Source organism: Oryzias latipes, chromosome 3 (genome assembly GCF_053564925.1).
Source record: "Oryzias latipes strain Hd-rR chromosome 3, Olatipes_Hd-rR_3.1".
Classification (NCBI taxonomy): Eukaryota; Metazoa; Chordata; class Actinopteri; order Beloniformes; family Adrianichthyidae; genus Oryzias; species Oryzias latipes.
Window position 1 is genome coordinate 18,791,227 of NC_136239.1, and position 24,615 is coordinate 18,815,841.

A 24,615-nucleotide genomic window follows, 5' to 3' on the forward strand; every position below is an offset into this window, starting at 1 on the left:
CATTTTTTTTTTTGCCACAATTATCACAAAAATGCATTGAGATTGAGATTGTGGAGGGACTGTACATCAATACAGACTATAGAGTTTCTCTTTTTTAATTTTTGGATGCTGGTGAGCCGTGGGATTTTGTCATGGATAAAGTGTGCCTTGGCTCAAAAAAGGTTGAAAAACACTGCTCTAGAAATGCAAGTAAGCAACTTCTTTCTTAAACATTCTAAGTAGGAATCCAGAACATCTGGTATTACAACTGAAATAATCAGATTACAAACACTGTAGCTCAGTGGGTAACAAAATATGCACAGAGAATAGGGCAGATGAACAGGAAAGAAAGCAAAACAGAAAGCTGGAACATAATAAGCCAGTTTTTAGTGAACTTGACACTGATTGATCCAAAAATGTACACCTTATCCATTTTAAAGAATGGTTGAGACACCACAACAGTGTCAGACAAAAAGGAGGTTGTACAAAAGAGTTGTTACTGAGATGTACAAGTTTCAGACATGTCTGAGAGCAGCTTTGCTGTGTTTGCTCCTTTTGATCCTGTGTTTACCAGATCATGACTAAACTTGAAAGATTTACACCAACTAAGTGTGCAGGGAAGACATAGCTGTAACCACAGTGGAGAGACTTTTTGGTTCCGCAAAGGAAGTCTTGTGAAAGCAGTTATAAATATTTAGAGCCAGCTCCAAAACTGGAAAAAAATAACTTACTTTAGTCTACTCTTTAATACATATGTAAGATCTCTTGTAGCAGTGAAATGTGAAATGACAGCAAAAGGATGTCATTACTGTCTTCAGGAATCCAAATTATGGTGGTTCTGCTAATTCGTAAAAGTAAACCTCAACATAAAGAGATTTATCTCTCAGTCTCATAAATCTTACAGAACAGAAGAATAAATAGAAAGACACTCATTCCACTCATTACCCTTTATTTATACAGTTACCAAAACAGAGTACCCTAAATATTTTAGTAGATCTCTCTATACAAAGCAAATAGAACAATACCTACAGTAGTTAGTTCGTACAGTTTTTATATACCTGTTTATAATAAATGGTGGGTTCCATTGAAATAGAGTTTTAAAGTCTTTTTTTTTTTGGTCATTTTTTCTTTTCTTTTCCACAGTTTAGTAAAATTACAAACATGCAGACTTCCACATAAAAATAAAACAAATCCTCTCTGGGTGGTCTTTGTCTGTTGTAATGCTTTATACCAGTTTGCCTTAATTTGAAAACTGGTGGCTCTTAAGCAACAAAACAAGCAGGACAAAGGCTTTTTCTATTCGAGATTGGATAACATTAAGGAATATTGTTATTTGTTTGTGAATATTTTTGTCCCAAGTATCCCAAGTACCATCTATTGTATGTTTGAAAGTGTGACTATTTCCTGCCTTATGGCCTAACATTGTCAAGTTGCTCAACATTTCAATGAATGGGGGGGGGCAGCCATGGTGCAGAAGTAGAGCGGTGAACCCCTGATCAGAAGAAGGCATCTTCAGTTCCCACCATGTGTCCTTGGGCAAGACAGTGAACCTCCAGGTGGTTATAGGTTGGCGCTAGTGTGAGGCAGCAGAGCCGCCGTCAGTATGTGACTGTGTGTGCGTGGGTGAATGGGACTGTGACTGGGAAAAAGCGCCTTGGGTCTTTGAGGAAGATAGGCAAGTGCAGAAGTAAACATCCTTTACCATTTCTATTATATGAAAAAAAGGGGAAAAATTATCAATAATAATGAATGGAATATCTATTATGTTACAATAATAATAGAATACATTTTATGCTTGGACTCTTAATCCTTGTGCTATCCTATGACCCCACCTTTACATTGACGTGTTATTCCTACCATGACAAAGGTGGATAAAGGTGGAAAGATTTCATGTAATCCGTGGACACCAGTGAAGATCACAAATCATTGAAGAAAAAAGGTTCAGCGCACTGTCTAGTGGGTCTAGATGACCCAACTCCCAATGTTAAAGTGCCTAGGATAGCACAAGGGTTAAGCATGTATTTGGTTCAAAAGCCTACTTATTGGCAAATAGTTTTTGCAGGTTCAAAATTAAACAGTTTAAAAAATGCAACATGTCAGTAACAGTAATAAAATGTGCAGCTGTGGCTGCCTGGACACGGCTTATCTCATCTGAGCAAAAAGACTAAGCAGGACTGGATTTGTTAGTTCTTGGATGATAGCCGTGATCCTTGCAGCCATATGGGGGCACTTTCGAATGTTTCCATAAGCTGGTCCCAAGTCCAGTAAATGCGGAAAGATGAGTCAGGAATGGCATCCACTCTAAAACCAAAGCCAAATCACATACATGTATTATGGGGTGATTCACTGTGGCGAACCTTAAAGCAAGTAGTCACAAATAACAACCAAACATGTATGTCTTCTTTAACCCCCCTAAAATCAATTTAAGTCTACAAAATTATAATAATAATTTTAAAAGAACATTGAGAAGAAGTGAAATACTTCATCTAAACTGAAAAACATTGACAACCACTAATCTTTAAATGACCCACTGTTGCTGCACAGTTATGAACACTGAAAGCATTATGTTCCATATGCTGCATTTCCGTCACAGTTATTTTAAGCCAAGGTAACAACATTAGGAAAATGTCATGGTCTGCATGGCAATACTTGCTATGACAATGCTAATCACATGTCAGAAAGCACAATTTTCCATTCTGTAACAAGGTCTCCACCATTTTCTGGGATACTGAAATGACAAGTTCCATGACAATGACAAGACCAGCCGAGAACATTTGGATATGGTCCCATGGTGTCTATTTCAGGCATTGTTGGACTAGTGCTGATTTGACTGTGCAATGCACAGAAAATATTTCTTTTTTAACAGGCATGTCATATTTTAAACGTACAAACTATCAAATTATTTTTGATTGTTTAATCTTTGTTTAATAATATTAAATGTGAAGCCATTGGATAAGACAGAAAGCTGTAACTTGTTCCCACATCTCACCTTTGCGGTCTCCCTGTTCACACTGATGTAGGTTCAGCTAAGAGGAGTAGCTTCTCAGCCCATTTTCTAGGCTTTTAAAAAGATGGTATCATAAAATATATTTTTCCCTATCAATGGGCCCTTCTACATGTCTGCAGATGGACTCACCACATTTGTGATAATGTTACATTTTGAAGTCGGATGTGGGATCAGCAGTTGGTTCTTACACAGTGTCTGTCCTTGTTGTCTTTCAAGGGAATGAGTCTGATTCTGGGCATTTTTTACTTTATCACTGCAAATGATCCATTATGCTGTTCTGCAGTGGATTGACAACATTTTTAAGTATATATATATATATATATATATATATATATATATATATATATATATATATATATATATATATATATATATATATATATATATATATATATATATATATATATATATATTGCTTGTCCAGCAATCAGCAAGAGAGAGAAAGGTAACTGCACAACAATGTCCTGAGTCAAAAAGGCATTACACTTGCTAGAGCTAGAAACCTAGTTTGTATTTAAATGTTCATTCACATTTAATTTAAGGCATGCAAAACCAAAAAAAAAAGAATATCATAACTACTACAAAGTCATTATGCCATGGTACTATGACTTTTCCCACCCACAATTTTATCAGTTATTTGGATAATTAAAAAATATGACATTATGAGGGAAAAAAAATTGTTGACAAAGCCAAAAAGCATTAAATTGCTTAAAGGCAATGGAAGAGGGAAAGTTCAATCAACCAATGCCGCAGGAATACATTAAAGGCTCTGTTTCACTTTAAATGAGTGTTAGAAGTTGATTTAGAGTTGCCATCAGCATGAAGTTGATTCCATCACTATAGAATAAATCTGGTCTTCTCAGCCACCTGCCTCCTAAAAGCTCAGACCCCAACTGGGCTAAAATTTCACAAGGAGATCATATATGATTATGCATTGTCCATGAAATGATTATTTTTGTAAACTTGCTGCAGCAATTGATGTTGATGGTTCTGTAAATGTCAGTGAAAAGAGATGGATAATAGGTGGGAAAGAAAGTACGGACAAGAAAGTATTAAAATGAACACATTTGTTAAATTTAAACGTGGAAAATAATGTTATATTTTCAACATAAAATAACTCAAGGCACAGTAAACACAGACCCTCACTCTAAAACTGTTGTTCAGATAAAAGTGGCAAGAAAAGTAAAATTTTGTCTATCTACCTTTTACCCGTGGATAATGTATGTTTTTAAATTATTTCCCTTTTTCAAGGACAAAAATATATTAATTTTTTTTTAAGTTGCCCAATCTGTAAATACTTGCATAAGAAGTTGGAAGGCTGGTTGCCAGAGTCAACCAGACTTTCCTGCTGCATCGATTCACACTTGATCCCTCAAAGCTGTATAATCACAGTTGTGTAAATAGCCATTATTTCCACAAGATAAACAAGGATCAGACTAAACAAATGTGTGCTTCTGTACCTATTTGACGTAATGAAATCACAAATACTTCTTCATGACAGCTAATAGGATTGCAGGACGTGATGCATCATGAACTGCATCTGAGCATGAGACGGTTTGCATAGATACACATAGACGTGCAGAGTTTCTAGCAACAGAAACAATTTCTTTGTTTCTAACTGCCTTTTTAAATTCTAATTCATGTTGTTATTGACACCAATGTAGATCTCGAGCATTTGATGAAAATAAATAAGAAGCAGATGGTATAGAGCAGTAAGCTCATTGTACTGTGTACAGTCTGAGCGCAGCACTAAGATCACATGCACTGTAACTCATAAACACATCAAGTTTCCCCGTTCAGCGCTCAGAGCCTAGCCCTCTGTGCTCTGTAGTTAACTGTCTCTGTGTCAAATCCTTCTTCCTGATGCAGGAGACGTGCATGGAGAAGAACTGCTGTGTCTTTCATTTTACGGTTCTGGATGTCGGCAGAGGGAGGAACTGAGGAGTGAGTCAGTGGTGGTTAACTTTGTAGCTAACACTCTGTGGCAGTTGCACAGGTTTCTTCAGCATCGCTTTAAGGCACGAAGAGAAGCTGGTTGAAATACAACTGTGTCACACTTCTCACTCAACCAAGTCAGCTGATTTAACAGCTCACTAAAGTTAGTATGCGATGCAGACAGAGAGGGTGGTGAAACCTCCATCAAAAAGGGGAAGAGTTCACTGCAGGGGAGAAGGGATAAAAAGATTCGATGAGTCTAAGATGTCGGCGTCGAGCCTCAGTTGGTGTTAGATGACATTAAGTTTAGATGGAAGTACAACCTCCAAAGAAGTCTATTTCGTTAAGTGAACCACTTGCTGTTTTCTAAGACTGCAAGTGTAAAATGTGATCCAGACTAAAGTGACCATGACGACGATTTGTGTATGTAAGGTAGTTAGATAGAGTTACAATGAGCAGACATGCCTCTAAAATGTAGGCTATGTATTTTTTATGTTGCCTGCTACGCTGTGTCAGAACCAGTTAGTTGTCTATTTGCGAGCAAGCTGCGGCAGTTTGACTTAAGGTCCCTTTTGAAGTTAACTTGAAGCAAAATATTTTTACAGATTTTTTAACAGAAACAAAACAAAGAGAAACTGATAAACAGGGTTATATTTAAGAATTTCAAGCATAACTTTAGTTTCCAGAAATACTATTTTAACTTGCTTGGTTGGTTAATGGCTTTTGCTTAGTCACAACTGCCTTATTGCCACCTAGATATGGGCCATCTATGGGCAAAAACATGGTCAAATCTGTTTGGGGGTGCAGGTTGGGGTGTGCAAGTGGGCTGCACAAAATAGCAAGGTCGTTGACCTTTCAGTGAGCCCATAGAGCAAAATTGTTCATGCATATTTTTTCTGTGGTCATGCTGCGAGCAACAGCTTATAGTAAACACAACACAAAAGTTAAGTAAATGTGAAGTATGTGAGATCCATCTGGAATTTTCTGGGTTTTTTTACCCCCTCCCTCATTCTGTGGCCTTTGCAAGGGGCCTGTAAGTGCTGTCCACATGCTAATTCTGCCGTGCAATACCTGTACAGGTTTGCCCAGTTTCGCCAGTAAACAGCCCGTATCTTGCCATAAGGGCAGTTAGGACTGATGCTTTACCAACGACTAGTATGGTGTAAGGGCACTATACAACAGCATTGTATAGTAAACTATAAGAAAATGTGCGTTTCCCTCAAGACCAAAAAACCTGCAGCACCTGTACGGGTCAACCACAAGAATGAGGTTTAAAACAGGGTCGCATGTGGACATACATTACACATCTTATTATGATGTTAACAAGTTTCAACTTGATACATTCTGTCTAACTGGCTTTTCCTTGCTTAAAATGAGACATTTCATCTTCAAAGATTTCTAGTCAGAAAAATTTGTATATTCTAATAAACAAAAAAAACAAAAAACATTTCAGAATCTTCTGGAAATTGGCTTGAAAGCTTGTGGTCTAATGCTTTTCAATGGATATTTTTTAACCCTTCATTCATGAAAATTTAAAAAATTTAATTGTGTACTTTTTATCTGTCAGCCTTTTGAGAACTACTTTTGATTTGCCGGTCACTTTTCTTTTATGTGGTTTGCATATTTGCTCTTATAAATTCTAAGATAACAGTATGTTATGTTCGTCTTGGTTAATCTCTTTTTAGCTTTTTTATAAAAAGTGGGTGTTGCACACACTTTTCTATGAATATGTTTTATTCTTTGTTTGTGGTTAATTATTGAACAAAATATATGTTTATGTAAGACAGTTTTCAAAAAAATCATTGTAGTTCTGCCAAGTAAATATTTATCAAATAAAAAGAAAACCAAAGAAAAGACATGTAGCCAATTTAGTTGATGCACAGAGAATAATCTCACTGAAACAATGACAGTGCAGCCTACTTTCTGTTTTGTTTGTCCATTTCATGGCTGCAATATTTCAAGGAAATTACATTTCTTTGTTTCCCATTTCTTTTGTATGAAAACATTTTATGTTGCAAATCACTATCATGTTATCCACAAATTAGAAGACTGCAGCAGTGGTAAGAAACTGTGGAAAGGCAATGGGATGTTTATATTAGTAAAAGGAAAAAGAGAAAAGAGAAAAAGAAAGCAAAGTTGACTTTGAAGGCACAATCAAGGGGAGGTTTGGCACGACACCTGTCATCCGTGAAAGATGACGCTTGAGACTCAAAGTCTGAAGACAAACATATTGTATGACTGCACACTGATTTATGCTTTTCCTTTGGAACACAACAAAAAAAGAAAGAAAAAAAAAACTTCTGATGCGAATCAGACGGTAAATTGATATATAAATAAACTTGCAATCTGCATGCTTCATCTATAAATCTCCATAAGAACACTTAACTTAGAAAGAGTGAACATGATGGAGTGTGAAAGTAGTCACATGCTAAGCCGGTGTTGTCTAAATGAAAAACATGATGCACATCCTTGTTAGACACAGAGCTCACAAGCACACAAAAAACAGACAAAGATATGTACGTGCAAGACAACTTACTTTCCACTGAGTTTGCAATTTGATAAATGGGTCAGACGTGGTTTAAGACCTCTCGTCTTTGTGAACATTAAGTTTTGCTATTGTAGTAAACCAGAAGGCAAAAAAGACCCATTGATCATTCTTGGTTGTGGATGTGGCACAATGCAGATTCCTTACAGAAACTGTCATTGGATGATTTAATGTTAAAAAGGCTGGATTCAAAAAAGCGCATGGACTCTGGAGAGGCAGCAGGAGCAGAGCACGTCAGTATTGGAGTCAGAATCAAGGACAGGGAGATTGTGATTTATGTCACTTTCCATTTAAGTATTACCTAAAGAAACACGTTTGGGAAATCTTTTTTATCTCCACCTGTTTCAAATTTTGAAAATGTCATTTTTCACAGCGTTTATGCCAGTGAAACAGTTTGACTGATACTGTACTGCCTATTTCTGATGAGCCTAAAGAAAATCCAAAGGTTATGTTGAGAGGTGGCAGCATTAGTCAGCAGCAAATGCGATACTAGATTTGATGTTTTATGCGATGCCACAGCTTGTCAGAACTGCAGGGGAGGAAATCTAATACTTATAGATACACATTCTGAAAACATGATGAAACATAAAAGTGAGAACATACTGCCTGTCATGTCATGTTTTTATAATGCATTATCGTCATTTTTTTTCTTCCTAAGTTTAGAACAGCTCTGCGTAAGTGTACGACAGATTTTAGAAAATAGTTAAAAAGTAAACCACAATTAAAAAAGCTTGTTAGATCACAAAGAGGAACACACAATGTAATTTTGTAAGTGACCAGCAGATGGCAGAGCACCTACTGTCTTAGAGAGTGGAAGAGCATGAAAGCTGAATGGAAAAAGAGATCTTGCACTGAGTTTTGTTTTCCTGGTTGACTGAACTCCCCCAGTGGTCTGATTGTAAAAATGGACTCGTGGGAAGTGCTCACTTACCGCAGGTGTCAGTCTGCAGATAGATAAGATTTTTGTGGTTCCGAGAAGGTTGCATTATTTTCTGTGTGTTTTTTTGTGTGTATATGTGTGCATGAGGGCACAATTTCCCCTTGTGTGCTTACGCCCTAGTAAATGTCTCTCTAATCGAGAGGCAGTGGTATATTGTTTTCATTTGGAGACCAGAATTACACTGGAGTTGTTTTGGACTCGCACACTGAGCTCCATATAGTCTCAGGAGGAGAAAGACAAGGGAGCAGAGAGAAAGCCTGTTCTTCATCATAAGCTCTCACTTTCTATTTGTTTGTTTTTTTGTTTCTTTGCAATATATATATAAAAAAAAAAGATTCCTGTTTTTACTAAATTCAGCAAGGTGGTTCCCTATTTTTAAAATTGTGTTGCATTATTTAAAATTACATCTATGAATAATGGCTGTTTGAAAGTCCCACTATAAACATCTTTTTATTTACTGTAAAAGTGGTGTTTTAAATATGAAAATGCTGCTTTTAGGCAAACTAAAATAATGTCCAACAGCTGAGCAAATAGATGATAGCTGAAGGCCTCTTGTGTTAAACATATTTTACTGTTACAAAAGCGGTTATGAATCTTTTGACATACCAGATGTATATTGGAATTAACCCCTATTTGTAAAAAAATTTTGTTGGACCGGACGGAAAAGAAAAGGAGGGAAGAAGAGAGAAGAATGTTAGAGAGAGGGTGTGTGTGTGTGTGTGGGGGGGGGGGGGGGGGGAGGTGGGGGGGGGAGGGTGATTATAGAAGCGGGGTAAAATCATGAAGGAGCATGAAGCAACAAGTTACTGGAATTTTTTTAATCATTACAGTCACGCTTAGAAGTAACACAAATCAAAAAGGGGTGGGGCTTGTCCACACACACACTCAATTGTTATAAATATACCTGTTGGCCCCAACAATGTTCACATGTCAACATGTACACAATACAACTAATCTTTATACATCCTCCCCCCCAAGGTGCATCACAGGCTGACCCCCCTCCCCCATCACCCTAATAAGTGATTACCGTATGTGAGAAAGAGGGTTCCGGTAAGTCGGGCACAGCTGGTAGACTGTCCCCCTGTGGTGAAAAAGTCATCCCCCAACCCCCATGGGGCGGGACTGTTGGCGTGGAGTAAGCCTATTTCCTTCCTGCCATCCATTTGTTTACACTCTACCGCTTGCTTACAGTCCCTCACAACCCCAAGATAGTATTAGCGGTGCAACAAAAATGGCGAGGAATATTAGAGGTATCCAGCTGGGCAGTTTTGAGCCAGATGACAGCTCAGATGAGGGAAAACAAAATGTACATGGATCTATTTGTCTGCAAGTGGATGCATCAAATAGGAGTGGAGCATAGAGATTGTGGCCCGCCAACTGTAGTTTCTACAAAACAACTACAGTCTTTTTCAAACTTCTTTTTTTTTTCTGCTCGTGATTCACAACAGTTTAAATAAAGAAATACTCAGAAATGCAATTTTGAGCTTTATTTTACTTAATTATGTCCGCCATCATGAGAAAAATGCTACAAGAACATGTAAAAAGAACCAAAAACCCAATTTTCATTGGAGTGGGTCTTAAATATAGATTTATCTTTCATTCATCTTCTTCCGTTTTTTCCCTTTCGGGGTCACGGGGCTGCCGGAGCCAATCCCGGCGACTAGTGGGCGAAGGCAGGGGACACCCTGGACAGGTCGCCAGTCTGTCGCAGGGTCACAATCACTCACCCATTCACACTCACACCTATGGACAATTTAGAGTTGCGAATTGACCTATGAAGCATGTTTTTGGACGATGGGAGGAAGCCGGAGACCCTGGAGAGAACCCACGCATGTACGGGGAGAACATGCAAACTACACAGAAAGATCCCCCGTTGATATCCTGCTTCTAGTCCCCCAGCCGGGACTTGAACTGCGCCATCGTGCAGCCCTAAATTTAGCTTGTCCAATTTTATCAGTAGTTTGAACAGCAATGGACTGTTATCAATCTTTTTTGAGTTTGTCAGGAGACATGCTGATTGACTCATTTTCCAACCACAATTCTCTTGCTGGGTGTTGTGTTGCCTTTGTTTAATGCAGAACATTCAATTAGAACCCAAGGGCAAACTCTTTTCTTGATCATTTGCAAACTTGCTGGTATTAAAACCTTCCAGCAGCAAAGTGCTGCTGTTGGCTTCTCGTTTGTTAAAGTCTGCATGTTTGGTCAGGGAAATTATAAAAACAAGCGGATAATAAGGGTTAGCAGGCATGATAATTCCTAATATCTTGTAAACTGGCAGGAGGGATAGTTTAAGCCGGTCTTATGCTAATAATACTATGAGTGACTGTCAGCAACGGAGAAATACAAACATCTTCAGATGTGCTTTAACCGGGTAAAAACCTCATGCACAAACAAACACTCTCATACCTAAAAAGTAAGTGTCACTTAAAGCTGTAACTTTAAGATGGGAGGGAGAAACTGAAATGTTTCAAAGGAAACTGTTTAGGTTGCAGTGAAAGTTTCATCATTGCTCTTATTTTCTCTTTGTGATTGATCCAAGAAGGGGATTGCTCTTCTCTTGGTCAAAACATTGGTATGATACTCCAATAACACTTTTGATTGTCTAAGCTTTTAAACTTTAACTTGTTATTTTCAGCCCATGAAGTTCCAAAATATGATCATTTATGCCCGAATACTGTGAGGCTTTTGCAGTATCATAATGACTCACTACAGTCATGCAGAGGGGAGTGCTGCTTTCATTGATTTTGTTTCCTCAACTCTGACAAGAGGTGGCAGAGAAGCTTTCTGTATCAGTATCAAACAAGCATTTGACACTTTCAGGGCAACAAATAGATAGCTAAATTGCCTAAGGCCAGCGTCTTTGACATCAGCAGGAAGAGGAAAAATGTGCAGCTACAGTTAATTAAGTGTAGATAAGCTAAGCATGTCATCTTTAAGGCTTTCCTCACCCTTCGCTTTCACCCGGTTTGTGTCGATGGAGCATATCCCACTTCTTGTGCTGCTTTGCTTAATGAGTATACAAAGAAAACAGGTTTCTTTAGAGAGTTCTTTTTCTCTCGTTGGTTTGTCATCTTCATTCGAAATGCCATATCAGTTCATCTACCTCTTTATAATTGGTAACAGTGACATTTAGCTAGATTCCTTCTGTCTTACAAGACCTTTACATCCATTTAATTGTACAAGATCCAGGACTTTTAGTTGTCATTGCCAACTGACAATCTATCTATCTATCTATCTATCTATCTATCTATCTATCTATCTATCTATCTATCTATCTATCTATCTATCTATCTATCTATCTATCTATCTATCTATCTATCTATCTATCTATCTATCTATCTATCTATCTATCTATCTATCTATCTATCTATCTATCTATCTATCTATCTATCCATCCATCCATCCATCCATCCATCCATCCATCCATCCATCCATCCATCCATCCATCCATCCATCCATCCATCCATCCATCCATCCATCCATCCATCCATCCATCCATCCATCCATCCATCCATCCATCCATCCATCCACCCCCCCACACACAGTTTCAATGAAGGCAAACCTTAAGAAATCATTGTTATGCTTTTTCCTGTTTAATTGAATGCTGCATGTTTTCGAGCTGCTCTAAAACATATAATGAGGTCATTTGCATTAGACTGCAGATTGGATGACCTTTGCTATTGCCAATAATTACTGTAAAACCCGCCTCTGTCTGTCATCAGCGTGGATGTGGCAGGGACCTCTCTGTGCTCACAAAAGGTTAGCTTGAGGCTCGTTTCTGGACTTATGAAAAAGCCGCAGGAAAATGTCATTAGAGCACGAGGAGGAGACACTGGGAATTAACAATGGGAGATTCAATCAGGGTGGCTTTGAGGTAGATGGGTGTGTGCGCCCACCTCCAACACCACAACCCATTTAAAAAGAAGGAATAGTAAGCATGAGCTTTAAAAAGCACTTGTTTATGTAGAGGTTCGTCTCCTCAGTTGGAGAAAGAAGGACACCCTGAGGGCGGCTTCTGTTAACTCCACGGGGCTCCCTGACTTTGCCAAGACACAAACAAATTGACAAAGTGAACTGAACAAATCAAAATGTAAATGTTCGTGCCACAGATCTGACACGCACGATCATTCAACAAGATCACTCTACCCGGCTTAGATATTTCACCACAATAATTAATTACCCATTAATTACATAGTATAGCTACAAAATAGTTTACACTTTTCATGTTGATTCATTGTTGGTACAATAGATGGTGTGTAATTGCATGCTGTCATTGTGCAGTGAAAAGTGACTTCTCATTAGTGTCTAACTCCCTTCCTATATCCTATACCATTATTTGATGCAGGTCAAAGTAGAGCTTTATTTAGGAAAAAGGATGTTTTCTACTATTTAAATATTTTAGAAAAAACATGTTATCGGTGTGTAGAGCAGCATGTTCAGAGCAGTGTAGAGTGAACGTTTGAAGAGAAACATTTTGAGGGGGCAGAGCAGAGCACTAACATCATAGGCTCTGTTTTGTGCTCTTGGTTCTAGTCACAGCGACGCGTCACGTTTCACCTGCCGGACGGCTCTCAGGAGAGCTGCAGTGACAGCGGTCTCGGGGATCATGAGCCTGTAGGTAGTGGCTCCCTCCTCACACAACCTCTCCCTCTGGTGCAGGCGCAGGACGACTTCTATGAGCAGGCCTCCCCCGACAAGAGGACCGAAGCTGATGGCAACTCTGATCCCAACTCTGGTGAGTTGAATCCCATTGCTTTACTTGCTTTTTTTTTTCCCTCACACATTGCTTGAAAGATTTCAAAGTTTTGTGACTTTAAAGCATTGATGCCTAAGGTTTGGTCCTGCAAAAATGACAAGGTATCCACTTTGTCAACACTGTTGGCATTTGTGTACATAATTTTGTTGACTTTTCTCAGGCACAATCTAATTCATCATCATTGTACTATTTCAAATTTCTGTAATTCAGATGAATTTTATCTGAAATAATGTTTTTAAAGAAATTAAAGTTATATTGAATTTGTTTCTTGGAAATGCCAAGTAAACAGTCACAAAGGACACCATCTGTCTCCATGATGAGCCCAACACACCAAATATCATTTCATTTTAAGTCATTTGATTGCTCAAGTAGGTTTGTAGTGGATACGTGAACAGGTCATTCATTTCTCAGTTAATCATCCAGACTTGTTCATCCCTCCCAGGAGCAAACCTGGGCCTCCCATAGGCTCCTCACCTATTTGTGAAACTCATTTGATTTATTTAGAGATGATTTCCCAGTTGGAAGTCTTGGTGCTCAGCTGAAGATGTTAACTTCCTCACTATTTCTGGTGGGAGAGCACATCTCCGACCCAGTTTTCTCGTTTCATCATTAAGAGGGTGAGGCATGCGCAAAGATCAAGCTCATTGCCCGAAGGTTGATGCCAGTTTTCCTGCTGAGGGTGGAGCAGAGAGCACTCTCCAAAAACATGTTCTATGTGTAAACTGTGAGTGTGCAAGATTCCATACAGACTCTGACTTAGCAGATGTAGTCTCAGTTGGCAGTTACAGTCAGTGAGTGAACTGAAGGCCCTCTGACTCACTATTTTAACAAATTAAGGAAGCATCACACGTCCCAGGGTTTTTGGAGGAGTAGCAGAGCTAAGCTGCTAGTAAAAGGAGAAATTTTTTTCTATTTTTCAGCTCAGCTAATTTTTAAGCATCTTTTAAATTAGACAACATCAAAGCCCTTTTTAAAGAAAGCCATTAGGTTCATTGTAACAAAATGTAAATATGTTTCAAATACAACCCAGTTTAAATCACCTACAGTTTAATTGAAACCATTTATGTTCTCTTTGAACTGTCCCTTTGTCATTTTCCAGCTAAACCACTTCATGAAAGGGGTGCATTAATCCTTTATTTTGAAACAATCCAGGAGCACACTGTGGGAGGGGTTAGGACATTGTCATCTGTATAACTTGATGGGATGATATAGAACATGACAATCCAAACACTACACATCATTTCAAGTGCGCCAGCTGTGGATAAAGACAGACTTTGTTAAAAATGGTGTTTTTTTTTTTTATATAAAACATTAAGTTTGAAATTGCATTTTTGAGTATCTTTTAATTGAAATTGTTGTGAATCAGGAATAGATACAAAAATACTGTTGGAAAAAAGTTTGTAGCTGTGACGTAGAAGCTACTACAGCAAGCTTCCTAGACCACTCCATTCAGATGCATCCACTTACAGACAAACAGATTCAACTATGTCTTTGTTTTCCTCGTCTGAGCTGGTATCTGGCTCAAAACTGGATGGCCGGAAGCTCCAATTTTGCCTGTCATTTTTGTTGCACCACTAGTGCTAGGTTGGGGTTGTGAGGGCCTGTAAGCTAGCGGGAGAGTGTGTTATCAGAGGGAAGATGGGACATACAGTAGGTGCAGGCTTACTCTGTACCAGAAGTCCCACCCACAAGGCGGAGGGGAAGTTCTAATGAAGTACTGCCGCTCTGCAGAAACTGTCCTAGAAAAGGACAGGGTTCTTGGTTTTGGCCAAATTAAAAGACCACTGTGAACACTTTGAAAATAGATCAAAAGATGATCGGAGTGGGACGTTAAGAAAACACACAAGGGCTTACTTATAGCAATTATGAAAATGCATACATTAGGGTGAACTTCAAGACAGTCAACAGATAATATGTAATAGACTGATGCCAGTCTGTTCTACAGCTCGGCTAAATAGATGACTCAGTGACACCAGATTCCCAGATTTGATCAGAAAGACGATCAAAGAAGATTTTTTTTGTCTAATCATAAAAAGCTAGGAGGATTTTTCCCCCTCTTTTTTTCTGGAGCCAATTTGGGAGCTGCTTCTTCAGCAGAAGAGACTGATAGCTAAAGCCCCCCACCCCTCCCCGACCCCCACCTACTACTTCCATAACAGCTTTACAAGCATCCCACCTCACAACTAATGAGACGAACAGCATCTTTATTAATGTGTCATGAGAGGATTTTTCATACAAAATGAGTATAAAGTGATGCTGCCGGGGTTCTAGTCAAAGTTTTTCTTTTCTTTTTGATCAGAGGGAAAAGGTATGGAAAGATTCTAAATGTTAAAACAGATTAAAGGAAGACAGCTCAAACTGTTGCAAAGACGTCACAACAAATTTTTCCAATGGAAACATATTCATTATTACATTAAGGGGAGAATTCACATATGCCAAGGTTCCAATTATGTTCAGTCCTGAAAAAAAAGGTGAAACAAAGTCATACAATATAAAGTGTGAGAACGTTTTCATCTTAGATCATTGGTATGTTTTCATTCAGATTACCACCTGAACCATTGCAGGGTTTGATTTGTCAGATTAATTCTTGGTTAACCAAAAAATTAACCAATATCAGTCTCTTAAAATATATTACAGAATTCTCTTCACATTTATTAACTAAATACGGAACAAAAATACTTCATCTGAAAGATTTTTGACACTAAAATCTTTTCATATCTGTTCGAAAATAACCCCATTTAGATAATCATGTTCTATCCAAACGTTAATAGAGAGGATATCCTTTTTTTTGCTCCTTTTAATTTTTTGACATTAATATTACAAATATTCTTTTTTTTAGATTAGACTCTTAAAAATAATTCAAACTGACAATATAACTAGGCATATGAACCTATTACAAGTCTGCAGAAAATAAAGAAGGTGTCAAGTTTAAAGAGGTACAGTTTTGTTTTTAATTTTTGATTTCTTTTCTTTTTTTCAAGACACAATATTTGAGATAGATAAAAGCTGCCTTGAAAGGAGGTCATAGATTTAGTCTTAACTATTTAGAACACATTCTCATTTTGGGCCATCATAGTTCATTTTTCGTTTTCGTTTTCTGACAATAGTTTTCATAATCATGCTGATGTGATAGTCTTCCCCATATTTTCTTAGACTGCGTAGTGCATGCATCAAACCTGACAGTGATGAAATGTGTATAAACGGATCAAATAACCTCTCGTGCCTGGCCTCCTTTCTGATGAAAAAAGTGAACTTTTTAATTATCGTTTGCAGCGCAGGAAAGCGCTCAGGCCTATGTGTAGGATGTGACTTTCATCTGAATTAAGGAAACATACAGCGTGGGAGTACAAAGAGTTGCATTCCTGACTTTGTTATTATGAGGGGAGCAGAAAGAGATGTTTTAATTTCCTTGTGACTTAAAAAGAAGCTGAAAGCTATTCCACAGTTAAAACATTTAGAAAGACTGAACAAACAGAAATTATTATTATAAAAAAGCCCTTTTTATTCAAATGAGGTCTTAGAATGGAACTTTTAAGCTGCTTTATAGGATGATCAATCGATTATAAAATGAGGTATAATGAATTCTGCATAAAATGCATTTCCATACTGCATTTAATGTGCTTAACATCTCGATCATGAGGAAAGAAGCAATCTGCATTGACGGCCATCACTGTTTTATGTTTAAATGTTTGTTTCAAGGGGAAGTTTTTGAAGCACTTTTACACTGATGTGCCTATTACTCAGTTTTTGCTAGAGGCTACTTTTATTTTTTCTTGCCCGTTTTGTCATTTAATCAATATCTTTTATAAATAAACCTTAACAGCAATACAGTAAGCGAAAAAAAAAAAAAAAACAACAACATAAAAACAGCATCAAAATTTCAAAATTTTTGCTTTGAGAATGTTGATGGAAAAGTACAGAGAAGGTCAGAAGGAGCTGCATTGTGTGTTCGTAGATTTAGAGAAGGCGTATGACAGGGTGCCGAGGGAGGAGCTGTGGTACTGTATGAGGTCGTCTGGAGTGGCAGAGAAGTATGTCAGAGTAGTTCAGGACATGTATGAGAGAAGTATGACGGTGGTGAGATGTGCTGTAGGTCAGACAGAGGAGTTCAAGGTGGAGGTGGGACTACACCAAGGATCAGCTTTGAGTCCTTTTTTGTTTGCTATGCTGATGGACAGGCTGACAGACGAGGTAAGACAGGAATCTCCCTGGACAATGATGTTTGCGGATGACATTGTAATTTGCAGTGAGAGTAGAGAGCAGGTGGAGGAACAGCTAGAGAGGTGGAGGTTTGCTCTGGAAAGAAGAGGCATGAAGGTCAGTCGTAGTAAGACAGAATACATGTGTCTGAACGAGAGGGATCAAGGTAGAAGCGTTAGGTTACAGGGGGCTGAGGTGGAGAAGGTGCAGGAGTTTAAGTACTTGGGGTCAACAGTTCAGTGTGATGGGGAGTGTGGAAAAGAGGTGAAGAGGCGAGTGCAGGCAGGTTGGAGCGGGTGGAGGAAAGTGTCAGGAGTGTTGTGTGACAGAAGAGTGTCAGCAAGACTCAAAGGAAAGGTGTACAAGACAGTGGTGAGACCAGCTCTGCTCTATGGGTTAGAGACGGTAGCAGTGAGACAGAGACAAGAGGCTGAGATGGAGGTAGCGGAGATGAAGATGTTGAGGTTCTCCTTAGGAGTGACCAGGTTAGACAGGATAAGGAACGAGTACATCAGAGGGACGGCTCATGTTGCCTGTGTTAGCGACAAAGTCAGAGAAGCCAGACTGAGATGGTTTGGACATGTTCAGAGGAGGGATAGTGGATATATTGGTAGAAGGATGTTGGAGATGGAGCTGCCTGGCAGGAGGGCAAGAGGACGGCCAAAGAGGAGATACATGGATGTCTTAACAGAGGACATGAAGTTGGCTAATGTTAGGGTAGAAGATGTCCATGATAGAGTGAGGTGGAAAAGGATGATTCGCTGTGGCGACCCCTGATGGGAAAAGCCGAAAGAGAAAGAAGAAAAACAGCATCAAAATTAGCAGAATACAGCTGACATAAAAGCAGAATCCCTAGAGAAAATAAATATATTGACATATATATATATTTTTAATTTGCGTTTCTGTGGCAATCTTGTTAACTTTTCACCGCAGCTGTTTACATTTAGTTTGATGACTCAGCAGTCAATGTAGTCAATACAAGGCTGCCTCACACTACAACAGTTCAGTGGGCTCCATTTGAATGGGCAGGGAATAGTGATACATTTTGCACCCTGTTGTTGTGCCAGAGGAGATGTAACAAGTGGAACCCCTCAAGGTCAAAACTATTTCTGTGAGGAACTTTTGGCTGTCAGAACTCCTCTCAAGGAGAGCGACAGAATCATCAATGCTGTCCGATGCACATACAGTGCCACTTTGAATGCACCCAAAGTCTCTGGTTTTCTGCTCCTTTTGTCATCGTTTTGGTCCAGCTAAAGATCAGTTTTCTTCTAGCTCGCATCATGTTAAGGGTTTTTTCTTCCCCTCCCCATTTATGTAATGGAATAGCTTGACTGACTATGGTTCAAATGGGCTTAATATTAATGCATTAAGAACATTCTGTTTTAAGAATGACATAAAAAAGCATCAATGTGCTGTTGATGATCATTAGGACAGTTGCCTATTAAATTACTCATTCCTTTTCAACCTTTCAACCTAATTCCTATTTGGTCAATCTAGATCAGGGGTGTCAAACTCCAGGCCTTGAGAGCCAGGCTCCCACTAGTTTTCCAGAAATCCAGCCTTATCTGCTGCTGATTACCTATGTCAGGTGTGTTTAGCCAATAAAGAGCTTCAATGGCAGGATGTTGGACACCAACCATCGATGCGTGAGTTCTGACACCCCTGCTTTAGATTATAGTGTAAAATACATTAAATAAAATAAGTGACTGATTTGATATTTTTGTTAAATGAATAAAAAACAAGATTTAAATGGGAGCGGATCAGTGAAAGTCTTGGTAACCCAACTCTGTATAAGTCTAATAATGAAGCTCAGTTTTGTCATCATAGATAATAGTGAAAAATCATTCAAAAAGTAGGCTAATTAAAGTGAACTAAACTTAATTTTTAAAGTGAGCATTTTGCTGAGCTATTTTTTTGCTGTTGTCTTTGTTCTTTGAATCCATTAAAATTGTAACACATACAGTAGCTTCTAGTTAAGCTGCACATCCTGTTTTTCCTGTCTTTGTGTTTGAGTGAGTGATATATGTTAAAGATTTACACCTGTGGTTAAAAAAAACTGTCTAAAGAATACCCCAAAAAAACTCAAACACAGGTATGAGCTTTTCTTCAGTTTTATCTCTAATGGAAGTTTTTTGCAAAGAACAGTGTCAATTTTTTTCCTTCACTCTTTTCTTCCTCTTTCGGCTTCTCCCATCAGGGGTCGCCACAGCGAACAAGTCGCATGGTAAATTTGGCAATGTTTTACGCCGGATGCCCTTCCTGATGCAACCTTCTCAAACCGGGCTTGGAACCGGCAGAGGTAGAGAAGGGAACAGGGAGCAGCCCGGAGTCAAACCCTGGTTTCACGGACGGAAGGCGCCGCAAACCAGCACGAGCTAAACCGGCTCCTTTCCTTCACTCTCTATACCTTAGAAACTGTAACTTTTACAAACCAAAACATCAGTTTCTGCTTTATTTTGTAGCTCATATAGCACATTTAATACATAATGAAGCAATTATTTATTTTACTAACAACAGTTTCACTGTTCAGTTTTCAATGTTCTAAAAAAAAATACTAGAGCAACACTTTCAGAGCGAGCCAGAACTGGGGACAATATTTTACATTTTGGATGAAATAAATCCAGTTCTGGGCCAACATTTTTTCAGCTCTGCAGGGTTTACTTGTAGAGCTTGACTAATAAAATGATATAATTCACACAAAAACTTAGTGGAATCAACTTATCATTTGCTCGTTTGGTCATGACAGACCTTTTATGTAATGGTTACCCAATGTGTTTTTTTTATAGAAAATGCTGGAAGGCTCCGAGGAACAGAAGATCCTAATAAATCTTTAATCTCCTTGTGGTGGGTGAATGAGGGATTTTGAACTGCATTAAATCATTACCTTAGAAACAGTAGCATAATTAATTATCTTGCCACAAACCTTGAGGATTTAAAAATGTGATTTCTAACAGCTTTTCATCAACATTCACTTAAAAACTCAACTTAGTGAGTGGATTTGTAAATGGTCGGCAGCCAGGCGGTTTCTAGTCTCACGTTATTCTAGGAAAGCTTCAGCAAGAATCTTTCTGTGTGGGGTTTCCACTTTCCTCCTTGTTTATTCTGTTTTCCCCTCAGTCTAAACACATTTGGGGTTTCTGAGGATTCCCAATGTTCTACAGCAGTGAGTATAAGGATGCACGATTGTTTGCCTTGTTTTTTTTATATCTCCTGTGAGGCAATGTCTTGGTCTGGTGCCTTGTGTGGGGTCCACCCTGCGTCTTGCCTGATGACAGCTTGGGTGGGCTCCTGCTCCCTTGTGAGCCTGTAAAGAGATGGCTTCTGTAATAGCTTATTATAGCTTGGCAGTGGAATTTGTCACCCCAATAAGGGCAGGATTACCTGCTGCTAGTAATAATGTCTGACTAGTGTAAACAATCTCTGACTTATCTCTGATTTTTATGTCACTTTTAATGAGCATGTCATATTTTTAAATTCCTTTTTTTAATTAGAGATCACAACGCATGTGATTTTTGGAGAAATGGAGTGAGCCACACAGGAGAACACTGTGTTGCACCACTGGAACAGTGTGCCACTCCCTTTGCGTTTCCAACCCACCCACTGTGGCCCATATGTGTTGCACGGAGAAGGGAGAAGGGTCGCCAGGATACCAATCTGCTGCAGTTGAAGAAAAAAAAAAACTCAGCACACCCAAGGGAAATAACACTTCACCAATACGATCGCCATACAGCACTGCAAAACCGCAAAGTCAAATGAATAATGATGCAAGTTTGTTAAAAAATACCCTGTAATTGACTTTAAGGAATAAAGACCAACAACATCTATTATTATTTATTTTTTTGTTAAATCTTTATCTGTTTGCCTATTTCCAACTACAAACTATTGATGCAACATTGACATTTCAGTCTTCAATGATTCACTTTAATAAGAACAAATGAATTAAACCACAAAAAAGGCAAGTCACACCATAACCACACAATGAATATTTTCAAGGACCATTGCATGTCCCTTTCCAATTACAGAGTAAAGTCATTCTCCACATTTGCTGCAGAATGAACTCCTAATAAAACAAATAAATCACCACTTCATGTGTTCACTAAAGTGTTCATTTCTGCAGTAGAACATTTTTTTTAGTAGAAATACAATGTTAGATTGTAATTGACTTCTGCTTTATTGATGTGGATGAGAATGGGATTCCCGGGACAACAGTGCGGCTGGAATAATGCATGCCACAAGAGTGCCCAGGATAAACAAGAATGAGTTGTAGGAGATAAAGTTCTTTCCTAAATAATTAATCATACACTTAAGTAAATAAAGCTTGGTTAAAGACATTTAGGATTCATTGGTATGTGCAAGCAAATGGAAAGACCAAAAGGGAATGTGACTGTGACATGGAATCTGAATTTTGATGTTGAAAAGCGGATAAGTGACATACAGGATTATTGTTCCTCTAAGGGAGCAGCAGTGTTGTGTCTGCTGTTGGCTTTTCTTTTGTGTTTGTCTTTGGGGCAAACAGCATTCAAACCAAAACCCTGAAATCCAAGTCAAATAAGATACATAACCTTCACAAAGAGGTAGGGGTATATATGTGTATTTAAATTCATATTTGTTCGTATGTGCAAGACAGGCAGCCTTAGGATTTGAAAGACAGAGTATGAAAGAGCAAATTCCTCAGATGGTGTATTATACAACTGTACATTATGCATTGTACATTAAAGATGTATGATCTCTGCTTGTAAGCAAGATCAGAGCTGCTTCTTGCTTGAGCAGATGTTTCTATGAAGAGTTGTTCGCAACAGCTTTGTGTGGCTGGGCAACAGCTAATACATTTTCAAAAACAGTGGTGAAAGATTTCGAGTTTTGATGGTAAAAATATGTAATAGACTCATGCCAGCTGGTTGTATTTTTTGGGGGGTCCTATATACATGTTTTTTTTTTCTTTTGTTTTTCTTGCATCTTGCCACAAGTTTTATAGCTTTTTGTTTTGAGTATCTTTCCTATAGGTTATTTTTTACAGTCTTACTTCACAACTTTTCATTTTTACCCAACATTGCAACTTTACAAAAAATAAAAAAACAACACACGTATGAATGCTAAAAGCATGCTTTTAGTACTGAATCCCTTATGCTGGAGCAGCCGTGTGGCGCACACAAGCCTGTGCAGCGTGATGCACTTTGCAGAGCAACAATTCAGCTTTGAATCACACAAAAGCCTCACCAGGAGTTTGGGCCAACCAGGCTCGATTCCCTGAAGCTTATTTAAATTAAAAAAGAAAAAAGAAAGGAATGAAAGAAAAGATAGAAAAAGCTCTAAGCTGGAGGTTTGTTTTGTTTTTAGAAATGTGTCTGAATGATGCAATGCAGAATAAAAATCACAATCCTCTGACAGAGTTTGAACACATTTTGTCCAATTAATTTAAAATAGTTTGGATTTATTGTTAAAACTTTTTTATGATTTAAAATATGTTTGAAGACTGCAAGTCAGGATTTGCCAAATAAAAAAATCCGTTTACAGGGACGTAAGTTATGTTCTAGATAAGTTAAGGAAGATAAAGGGGGAAAAAAAAAGAAGCAATAGTTTCTAAATTCCCCAAGAGTTTACTAAATTTTACTGTCCTACATTTTGTGCAGGTTAGTCAGGCTGCAAATGAACTCATTAATTAGTTTTTTAAGTTCTGACAGTGGACCGCTTTCAGTACGTCTTTAATTGTAAAGAAACTCACCAGAGATTAAACCCATCCAGTGTCACAGACAGCACTTCTTTTCATGTATTCAATGTAAGGTCAATGACACATGGCCAATTGACATTTTATTCATTTATGCTGTAAGAGAAAGCACACATTGTTCCAATCCAACTTTGTCATGTAACTTTCTTTCAACTTCGTTGACCATTTAGGAAGAAGTTTAGGTTTTTGTGTTGTTTCATAAATTTGCTTCTTCTAATATCTATTTTTCCTGCCTAGTTTTAGATTTAAGCTCTTGTTTGAGCTAAATGTAGAACTATTTGAACAACAAAATAACATGATGCATGCAGTTTGAGTGGAACTAGATGGTAAGAAAGGGAGAGCAAGCACAGGGGAATGGAAAAAGGTAGCGGTTCAGGGACTTGGAAAGCGGTTCAGGGACTTGGAACCACTTTTGTCATTAATATGGCGCAATGCTATATATGCAACATCAAAACGTCTTTTCTGTTTCCACGTATCCAGGTTTGATGTAAAAAAAATTGAACAAGCAAATTAATTTAAAGAACTACTCAAAGCTATGAAACAAACAATCTAAAATAAGTAAATACTGTAAAAGAGTTAAACATGAAACCTTTTTAAATGTGAATACCTTTTTAAACTTTTGTATTTTATTTTGACAAAGAAACTGTTAATGTAAGTGTGTGTGTGTTCCTCGCCTTCTCCAAAAGTAGCTGGGTGGGCTCTAGGATTCCTGTGACCCTAATCAGAAGAAAGTGGGAATAAAAAAAAGACTCATGAACAATCAACTTTTTAAAAACATTGTAAATTACAACTTAACCAGAAACCAGGAATGATTGAAATGTTGCCTCGTTGCCACACCATTTTTAACCCTAACCCTGTTGTAGTTTCTTTTTTAAAAAGCGAGTCTGTGGTTCTAAGGATACTAGGAAGATATCTGGTGACCACAGCTTAATCAGACTAGATTACTTTATCTGCAGGTAGAAGAGGGACGAGGAGTTCTGCTTTTGATCTCAATTATTTGCAATTCACAAGATTGAGAATTTGTTCAAAATAAATTTAACCCAACATGGAAACTTTTTCAGAAATGTTATCCAACTCAACCAGCTCACATCTGCAAAGTTTAGCTCCAAATTTGTAGCACTTTTGCACTTCAACGACCGTTTTTGGGCTATACATGCAAAACACTTGGTCATTGAATGAGCATTGCTAATTAAACCAGGTTGAGCTTTGACCAATCAGGGACTCGGATTTAGTAGTGAAGAATGGACAGCGTCCCTTTTAATTCACCAAAGGACCAACCATTTGAAAATTGATAAAGGAGGAGAAATTAATGATTGTGGTTTGTGCCACAAACCATACGACTGAGTTTTAGGGCCACCAAAAAAAAAAAAAAAAAAAAGTAAAATTACGACAATTTATCTTGTAAACTTACGAGAAAAAAACTCGTAAATTTACGAGAAAAAAGTCATAGATTAACAAGGAGAAAACACAGAGTTGTCCGTTTATCGGAGCATCGCTTGAAGATGAGAGATGTGGAGCCTTTTGTGAA

The 24,615-nt window shown here is 38.1% G+C and overlaps 1 protein-coding gene across 4 annotated transcripts in view; it reads left to right on the forward strand.

Moving 5' to 3' along the window:
• Positions 1–24,615, forward strand: part of pcdh9 (protocadherin 9) — a 205,162-nt gene that overhangs the window by 133,371 nt on the left and 47,176 nt on the right. For 2 of the 4 annotated variants that reach the window (XM_020712961.3, XM_011490482.4), the window contains one exon: positions 12,940–13,141. In XM_020712961.3, the coding sequence (XP_020568620.1) occupies positions 12,940–13,141 (202 nt within the window). The remainder of the gene's footprint in view (positions 1–12,939; positions 13,142–24,615) is intronic. The other 2 variants (XM_020712966.3, XM_011490487.4) reach the window with 1 other exon arrangement.